The sequence below is a fragment of the Colobus angolensis genome, unplaced genomic scaffold (genome assembly GCF_000951035.1).
Source record: "Colobus angolensis palliatus isolate OR3802 unplaced genomic scaffold, Cang.pa_1.0 Scaffold92, whole genome shotgun sequence".
Lineage (NCBI taxonomy): Eukaryota > Metazoa > Chordata > Mammalia > Primates > Cercopithecidae > Colobus > Colobus angolensis.
This window is the reverse complement of record NW_012123154.1, coordinates 2,550,661-2,560,322: the sequence shown is the minus strand read 5'-3', so window position 1 is coordinate 2,560,322 and position 9,662 is coordinate 2,550,661. Positions and strand designations below refer to the sequence as shown.

The 9,662-nt window shown below is 51.8% G+C and overlaps 1 protein-coding gene across 1 annotated transcript in view; it reads right to left on the bottom strand.

Moving 5' to 3' along the window:
- The window catches only part of SDR42E2 (short chain dehydrogenase/reductase family 42E, member 2), a 31,870-nt gene extending 26,293 nt beyond the window's left edge, over window positions 1–5,577 (bottom strand). Inside the window, exons 1-5 of the mRNA XM_011931909.1 lie at window positions 5,523–5,577; window positions 4,750–4,934; window positions 4,185–4,280; window positions 1,743–1,800; window positions 260–378 (exon numbers count right to left, since the gene is read on the bottom strand). Of these exons, the coding sequence (XP_011787299.1) occupies window positions 260–378; window positions 1,743–1,800; window positions 4,185–4,280; window positions 4,750–4,934; window positions 5,523–5,577 (513 nt within the window). The remainder of the gene's footprint in view (window positions 1–259; window positions 379–1,742; window positions 1,801–4,184; window positions 4,281–4,749; window positions 4,935–5,522) is intronic.
- Window positions 5,578–9,662: the final 4,085 nt, after the last annotated feature.

The following is a 9,662-nucleotide window of genomic DNA, read 5'->3' as shown; positions in this document are numbered from 1 at the left end:
AAGAAAAAAAGAAAAAGTAAAAAAACAACAAAAAACAAAACAGAGGCTCAAAGGGCTTAAGTGATTTGCTCAGGGTCAGGGTCACATGGGTAGAATGTGGCCAGGTTGGGGAGTGCTGATGCCAGCCAGTTTTGGGGGCCCCTTCCTGCTAGGACGCATCCTGAGTTGTGAAACCAACCTTGCTTCCACCCATTCCTACCCTCTGAGCTGTGGGTCCCCGGCCCGCGGGCCCCGCCCACCTCTCCCGGAAGACAGGTACCTTGTCCAATGGGAAATATGGCACGGAGTCCTCATCGCCCTGCTCTATGGGCTTCCCGCCAAATGCAACGTTGACAGTGCTGGTATAGATGAGCCTCGGAACCCGCTGGCGAACACAGACTGCAGCAGCAGGTGCACATAGCAACAAATACACACACACACGTGCAAAGACACAGACACACACACGGGACACATGGGACACATGTGAGCATGGAGTCAGCTAAGGAGGTGCCATGCAGATCTCCACCAAGTTTTCAATGCACAGCTTGGACCCCCGGGACCCTCCCAGAATCTACAGCTGTTCAGGAGGGAAGAGTCTTCTGCCCTTAACTTAGGGTGCAGGTCAAGTTCCTGCTCCGTGGGCCTCTGGGAGCCAGGCCTGCTCCTTATTCTTTCTCACTGTGGCTTGGACCCCTGGGCTGCCTTGCCAGAGACAAGTCAGAAGAAGGTCTCACTGGATGGAGACATAGAAAAAGGCACTCTGGAATCAGAGACATGCGGGATAAGGCAGGACATGTCCAGGCAGCCCACACGTGGGCCTTCGATTTTGGTGCTTCAGCAACTTTATCGATTGATTGATTGATTGATTGAGACGGAGTTTCACTCTTGTTGCCCAGGCTGGGGTGCAATGGCGCAATCTTGGCTCACCACAACCTCCGCCTCCTGTGTTCAAGTGATTCTCCTGCCTCAGCCTCCCCAGTAGCTGGGATTACAGGCATGTGCCACCACGCCCTGCTAATTTTGTATTTTTAGTAGAAACAGGGTTTCTCCATGTTGGTCAGGCTAGTCCCGAACTCCCGACCTCAGGTGATCCGCCTGCCTCGGCCTCCCAAAGTGCTGGGATTACAGGCGTGAGCCACCACGCCCAGCCTTATTTATTTATTTTTAAATTTTATTTATTTATTTACTTATTTATTTATTTTGAGACGGAGTTTTGCTCTTGTTACCCAGGCTGTAGAGCGGTGGTGCGATCTCAGCTCACTGCAACCTCTGCCTCTCAGATTCAAGCGATTCTCCTGCCTCAGCCTCCTGAGTAGCTGGGACTACAGGCATGCACCAACACGCCCTGCTAATTTTTTTGTATTTTTAATAGAGACAGGGTTTCACCATGTTGGCCAGGCTGGTCTGGAACTCCTGACCTCAGGTGATCCACCCCTGTCGGCTTCACAAAGTGCTGGGATTACAGGCGTTAGCCACTGTGCCCAGCCAGCTTCGGCAACTTTTCTTTTTCCATCCCCTAAGCCCTCAGAGGTAACTCTGGTCCCCATGTTCCCAGACATGCTAAGACCACACTGACACACTCATACAGGGCCCTGGGCAGGTCTGCAGTGCACAAGGGATGTGCTGCCCCCAGGCCCTCCCATTGATGGCAGGAGGGCCCCACCTCTGTCTCCCAGCCCTACACTCTGGGAGCTGGGCCTGCAGCAGGAGAAGGGAGAGAGGGGGAGATGCACAGCAGGTCATACCTGGTTCTGAGCACCTACCATCAATCACTAGTTTGGTGCCTCTGATGTTTATAGACTCAATCTGCTCTTTCTGCAGCTAAAACACAAGACAGGTGAGAAAGTCATGGTGCTACCCATGCCTTCTTGCTGAGGCTGGAAGGCTGCGCTTGGGGTCAGGTGGGACAGGGCAGCAGGATGTTCACCTCAGAGACAGGGATCCCGAAGGCCCACCTGGAGTGTGGGTGCCTGGCTCTGCCCACCATCTTCCTGGGTGGCCAGGGAAGTTTCTGCCCCCACATCTGGCCCTCAGCAACCTAATCTGTAAAGTGAGGGCAAACCTCCCCTGGGTGGTGGGCGGGACTCAATACGACACTTGAGAGGACCTGGCACAATCACTGGCACAGAAGACAGGCTCAGAACCTGCTCTCAAAGCCTGAGTTTCCCTATCTGTAAGGTGGACATGGTAATACGGGCTGGGCCCTCATGAGGGAGCTGGGGTGTGAAAAACAAAAACTAGGCGGCTATGAGGGCTCCTATGGGCCAGGGACAGGGTGAGAGCTTCCCGATCCATGATCTCATTTAATTCTCATCACACCAGGAGATGAGCTCCATGCTTATTTTTAAGCTATATTTATTATTTTTTTTTTGAGATGGAGTTTAGCTCTTGTTGCCCAGGGTGGAGTGCAGTGGTGCAGTCTTGGCTCACTGCAACCTCTGCCTCCCGGGTTCAAATGAGTCTCCTGCCTCAGCCTCCCAAGTAGCTGGGATTACAGGCATGCACCACCATGCCCGGCTAATGTTTCTGTCTTTAGTAGAGATGGGGTTTCATCCCATAGGTCAGGATGGTCTCGAACTCCTGACCTCAGGTGATCCACCCGCCTTGGCCTCTCAAAGTGTTGGGATTACAGGCATGAGCCACTGCGTCCAGCCTATATTTATTCTCTTAAAAATTTTTGGCCAGGCGTGGTATCTCATGCCTGTAATCCCAGCATTTTGGGAGGTTGAGGCAGGTGGATCACTTGAGGTCAGGAGTTTGAGATCAGCCTGAGCAACATGGCAAAACCCCATCTCTACTAAAAATACAAAAATTAGCCAGGTGTGGTGGCGTGCGACTGTAATCGCAGCTACTCAGGATAATTGATTGAACCTAGGAGGTGGAGGCTGCAGTGAACCGAGATCGCACCACTGCACTCCAGCCTTGCTGTCTCAAAAATAAATAAATAAATAAAAATAATAAAATTTACTTTTATTATTTTTAAATAGAGATGGGGGGGGTCTCATTATGTTGCCCAGACTGGTCTCGAACTCCTGGGCTCAAGCAATCCTCCCACCTTGGCCTCCCAAAGTGCTGGGATTACAGGTGTGAGCCACCATGCCTGGCTCTATATTTATTCGTGTTGCGGCTGTTTTTGTTTCATAGGCAACATGATCAAGGTTAAAAAGGATTCGAACAGTAAAATGGGTGTATGGTGAAAAAGAAGTTTCCCTCCCACTCCTGATTCCAAATCTTCCTTTTCCCTCCCCAGAGGCAGCCACTGTTAAATTTCCAGTGTTTCTCGAGATAATCTATTCTCGTTAATATCAGCATATAAGCATGTGTGAGTATAGAAATAAACAGTTTCTTTAGCTTTTTTTGGAAACAAACAGGAGAATGCCAAACACTGCTTTGCACCTTGGAAACTGTTTTTTTAACCTGCACACTTTGAGTTACCTCTTTCTGTTGAATGGCTGCATAGAATTTGACTGTAAAACACAATTTATTTAAATAGTCCTCAACTGATGGGTTATTTCTGGTGTTTTGTTATTAAAAACAATGCTGCAAATACACAAATGAGTGTAATTTCTGAGGCAACGGGTGTACGTATGTTTTGGTGGATACTATTACATCGCTCTCTGAAGAGGTTGTTACTAATAGTAATATCCTCACTTTCCAGACGATGAAAGAGGATCAGAGAGGTTAAATAAACTTGCCCTAGATAACACAGTTATGAAATGGCAGAACTGGGGCCGGGTGCAGTGGCTCATGCCTGTAATCCCAGCACTTTGGGAGGCCAAGGCAGGTGGATCACCTGAGGTCAGGAGTTTGAGACCAGCCTGGCCAACATGGTGAAACCCCGTTTCTACTAAAAATACAAAAATTAGCTAGGTGTGTTGGTGGTACCTGTAATCCCAGTTACTCGGAAGGCTGAGGCAGGAGAAGCACTTGAACCTGGGAGATGGAAGTTGCAGTGAGCTGAGATTGTGCCACTGCACTCCAGCCTGGGTGACAGAGTGAGACTCAGTCTCAAAAAAACAAAAATAAAAACAAAGCCAAATGGCTGAACTGGTATTTGGTCTCAAGGATGCAGGATGTAGAGTGGGAGTAGCCCAAGTCCTTCCTACAGTAGGTGAAGCATGATAGGGAATGCATGGGCCTGAGGGCAGGGCCAGGACTGGAACCCCACTCTGTCTAACTCTAGGTGTTGTGTGTGAGGAGCCCACCTTCTCAGCCCCAGACATTCCATAGGAAGCCATGTGGAAGACACAGTCCACCCCTTTGAAGGCACGGTACAGGGCTTCTTCATCTCGGATGTCAGCCTGCACCAGAGGAAAAAGAGATGAGGGCAGGGGGTTCAAGTCCAAGGCAAGAGATAACACCTCTGCACCTTGCTTGGTCTCAGAGCTGGCCTCCTGACCCAGCCCAGTACAAGCCTCTGTAGCATCAGGAAAGGCTGGTGGGGAAGGATTCACTAAATGATCCTACAGGGCACTATGAGCATCATCCCCTGCTCATTCATCACACTCTCTAGGTCACAGGGGCTGTGCTAGGTTTATGTGTACTGTTTCATCAACTCCCAGTGAGACCCTGTGAAATCAGTGTTAGTTACTATTGTCCCCTTTCTGTGACCACAGCTGCCCAGCTGGTAGCACTGGAGCCAGAGCTATAGCTCAAACAGTCTGGCTTCAGAGTCTGTGCCCCTAAACCCCACACCACAGGTTTCACATCAAACACTGGCTCCTGAGCATCACCACTACCCCAGTCTATTAAGACCCTTGTTCCTTGTACCTGGATGAACTCGGTTTCCGGGGACAGTTCCCACTGGGGTCTGCGGCGGTCAAGCAGAATGACAGGAGTGCCACTCTTGGCCAGGTGAGATCCCAGGCTAAAGCCCAGGTAGCCTCCTCCTCCAGTCACCAGAACCTTCTGCCTGGCAACCTTTGTGGGTTTGGCTTGAGTCTTCTGCTGCGGCGCTGGTGTTGGGGTTGTTGTTGACTCACTAGGTTTGGGCCCAGTCCCAGACCCCTGTCTGAGCCCAGGTCCTAGCTCTGGCTCAGGTGTAGACCCAGCTCCTGGCCCAGGTACTGATCCAGCTCCTGGCCCAGGTATTGACCCAGCTTCTGGCCCAGCTCCTAGACCATGTCCCAACCCAGCTCCTAGACTAGGTACAGACCCAGCTCCTGGCCCAGGTACAGACCCAGCTCCTAGACCAGGTCCAGAACCAGCTCCTGGCCCAAGTACAGACCCAGCTCCTGGCCCAGGTGTAGACCCAGCTCCTAGACCAGGTATAGACCCAGTTCCTGGCCCAGGTACAGACCCAGCTCCTGGTCCAGGTACTGACCCAGCTCCTGGCCCAGGTCCTTGACCTGGTCCAGTCCCTGAAACAGCAGCAGGCCTCGGAGCAGCACCAGAACCCGCCTGAGGTCCTGGAATAGCTTTGGGCCCCAGTCCAGACCCTGGAATGGCACCAGGCTTTGGTGCAGGCCCTGACTCAGACCCTAAACCAGACCTTGGACCCGAGACCTCTCCACAGGCCTGACAGACAGGGCAGCTCTTCTCACCCTGGCCTGCAGCTTTGCAGGCCTCTGGGGAGGAGCCTGGGGGGTTGGACTTCATCCTCTACTGAGCCATGCAGACCCAGAAACTGACCACCTGTGGGAAAAAAATAGAAGAATGCTCTAGAATCGTTTCATGTCACATAGATTATTAGACCTCTAGGACTGAGGGGAGCTCCAGGTGGAAATTAGAGACTTTCTGAGTTCCCAGGGAACCTGTCCCTTTCAGAATCTCAAGAATCTCCAGTGGGGGCCTGGTGCGGTGGCTCACATCTGTAATTCCAGCACTTTGGGAGGCCGAGGTGGGCGAATCACTTGAGGCCAGGAGTTGGAGACCAGCCTGGTCAACATGGTGAAACCCTGTCTCTACTGAAAATGCAAAAATTAGCTGGGTGTGGTGGGGCACATCTATAATCCCAGCTAGGAGACTGAAGCACAAGAATTGCTTGAACCCAGAAGGCAGAGGTTGCAGTGAGTTGAGATGGTGCCACTGCACCCCAGCCTGGGCAATAGAGTGAGACTCAACCTCAAAAACAAAAACAAAAACAAAAAAATCTCCAGTGTGGCTGCTGTCCTCTGCAGAGAGTCAGAGACAAGGCAGCCAAGACTTGGGTTTTAGAGCTAGGGAAATTGAGGCCCAAAGTCACACTGTGTGACTGAGGTGGACATAAAGCATTCCTGACTTCTCTACCAGTTTCTTAAAATTCCAGTTTCCATGGAGCACTGAAGGAAGACAGGGCAAATCATCCAGCGGGAACCTCACCAGAATGGGAGGTGGCTGCTTTCTGACTGGGGAGATGGGGAGGGCCTTATGGAAGAGCAGGAAGAGAAAGAGGAGGAGGAGGAGAATCCACATTGATCCAAAAGGACTCTGCACCCTGGAAACCTGTACGTGACTCCAAGTGCTGTGCCTGTCCCCACCCTGACACCTGCTGCCTCTGGTCCTCCCAGGTCCAACAGTAGTGTGGGTGGCTGGTACTACAGGGTCTGCCCAATCCCTCTGCAGGCTTTACGTTCTGGTCTATGGGTCTAGGGGGACAGCACTGAGGATCGTGTTCTTTGCAGCCTCAGATTACTTTTTTTCTCTGTCGCCCAGGCTGGAGTGCAGTGGCGCAATCATAGCTCACTGCAGCCTCAACCTTCCCTGCTCAAGTGATCCTCCCATCTTAGCCCCCGAAGCACCTGGGAATACAGGTGCATGCTACCATGCCTGGTAAGTTTTTGCATTTTCAGTAGAGATGGAGTTGTTCACCATGTTTGCCAGGCTGGTCTTGAACTCCTGACCTCAAGTGATCCTCAAACCTCAGCCTCCCAAAGTTCTGGAATTACAGGTGTGAGCCACCGTACCTGGCTCCCTAGATCTTTTTTAGATTTTTGAGACAGAGTCTCACTCTGTTGCTCAGGCTAGTAGTGAACTCCTGAACTCAAGTAATTCTCCTGCCTTGGCCTCCCAAAGTGTTGAGATTACATGTGTGAGCCACTGTGCCCAGCCCTCAGTCTAGACTCAGGGCAAGCCAGGCTGTCAGTCACTGTCACCATCGCCCATCCCCCCACCGCCCTCCCGACCTCCCGCTCCACCTGAGGACGAGGCTGGATGACCAGGGCCAGGTGATCATAACCACAACAACAGCAACCATGTGCTAGGGACCTCTATGCGTCAGGCCCTACATATGCAGATAGGCGCGTCGCTGCCCTGCATGGCATATACTGGCTGCATGAAAGAATGGGTATTTGTTGAGTGACTGGACTGATGAGCCCCACATTTTTTGCTGGTGGTGGTCAGAGGGCAGGGACTCTGGCAGCTAGAGGGGCTGTATTTTTAATTTCCTCTGTTACTGCCCTGCTCACCAAATGTCTGGGTGAGGAATACAGTCCTGCCCCGTATAAGCATGAACACTCATGGCTTTATTTATTTATTTATTTATTTATTTAGAGAAGGAGTCTCACTCTGTTGCCCAGGCTGGAGTGCAGTGGTGTGATCTTGGCTCACTGCAACCTCCGTCTCCCTGGCTCAAGCAATTCTCCTCCCTCAGCCTCCCCAGTAGCTGGGACTACAGGCACGTGCCACCACACCTGACTAATTTTTGTATTTTTAGTAGAGATGGGGGTTTCACCATGTTGTCCAGGCTGGTCTTGAACTCCTGGCCTCAAGTGATCTGCCCGCCTTGGCCTCCCAAAGTGCTGGGATTACAGGCGTGAGCCACTGCGCCCAGCCCACTCATAGGTTTAATGAGAGAGACCGCAAATCATCATGCAGGAGGGGCCTAAATCCCCCAGAGGGAGAGGAGAGGTTGCAGCCACATAGGGAGCCCTCCTCTTATACTCAGGCCCAAAGGACTCTGTTCTGGGAAAGGGTCTATGGGACCAGAGTTGACTTTCTACCCTAAGGGGATGCCTTTTGTGGCAAAAGCTGGACTCAGCCTTGGGTACTCACTTGTTGGGGTGTGCCCTTGGGTAATGGCCTTAAAACCTCACTGTGCCTCAGTAGGCACAACTGCGAATGGACCCAAATATTTCTGGCTGCTCTGGCTCCTCACAGGGTGGCCATGAGAAAACAGACGCCAGAATGCCTTGCAAGTCTAGATTGCAAAGCTCCAGGAGGATTTCATTCCCTGGAGTGTCCCAGCACCTAGAACAGTGCCTGGCACAAAGCAGGCGGCCAGCGAATGCTGCTGGGTGAACAAAATCTCTGGGGCATGTTGGGGATCTGGCCGTGCTATGGTTGCGGGCCAGACCGACCCCGGACATGGCTGCACTCATTCTTTTGGAAGTTCAGTGAAGTACAGGCTATGGTTCCCATTACCCAGAGGTGGAAACTGAGGCCCAGAGAACATGAGGAAACTTTGATGGAGTCACAATGTCTCCGCGGGAATCCAGGTCGATGGGGACCCCAAAAGCGGGTTTGGTGGAAGGAACTGGCAAAAGGGTGGGGAGCGTCAGGGACTGACCCTGGGCGCGCTGGGCTCGCGGGCAGCTCGTGGGTGGGGGTCCCCTCCCCTCTTGGCCCCCTCACCCTCCCTGTCCCGCCCGCACCTGCGTCCTTCCCTGGCCCGCGTCTGAGCTTCGCTCACCTGGCCCGGGCTCCCGCGGCGCTGCGTGCTCCCCGCGCTGCGCCAGACTCCGCGCCGCCAGGGCCACCGGGCCACCTCCTCCTCCAGAGGGGGCAGAACGGGGCGGAGCGTGGCATCCGGACCGCCCCCCGCCTGCTCCTCTGCACCCGGCGGGGAGCACCTGCATTCTCTCAGGTGGAGACCCGCAGGCTCTCATAGCGGAAACTGAAGCCAGTAGGGCCGGGATAGGCGAAATGGTCCACGCTTCTGGTGGGAAAAGACACAAAGGCCCTGCGTGCCGGGCTCTGTCCTGCCGGCCAAGTCGTCCTAGAACCCCAAGAAAAAGGGTTTCATCTATATCTAGGAGCAGAATTGCTGGGTCATATGATTACTCTGTGTTTAGAGAAGAACCGCCAAACTGTTTTCTGAAGTAGCTGCACCATTTTACAACCCTACCAGCAGTGTATAGGGTTCCAGTATTTCCACATCCTTACCAACACTTATTATCTATGTTTAAAATTTTAACTATTCTGTTGGGTGTGAAGTGGTGTCTCATTGTGGTTTCATTTATATTTCCTGATAGCTAATGCTGCTGAACATGTTTTCATGTGCTCATTGGCACATTAATGTGTTTTCTTTGGAGAAGTGTCTGTTCAAATCCTTTGCTCATTTTCAGCTATTTGTTGATTTTTAAGAGTTCTTTGTATATTCTGGATATAAATCCCTCATCAGATAAATGATTTGCAAATATTTAAACAAAAAGAAAAAAAAAGTTCTTCTATCATCCATCCTTCCACCCATCCATCCAACCTTCCATCCATCCATCCTTCCACCTATCCATCCAACCTTCCATCCATCCATCCTTCCACCTATCCATCCATCCTTCCACCTATCCATCCAACCTTCCATCCATCCATCCTTCCACCTATCCATCCATCCTTCCACCTATCCATCCAACCTTCCATCATCCATCCTTCTACCTATCCATACATCCTTCCACTTATCCATCCAACCTTTCATCCATCCTTCTACCTATCCATCCATCCTTCCACTTATCCATCCAACCTTTCATCCATCCATCCTTCCACCTATCCAT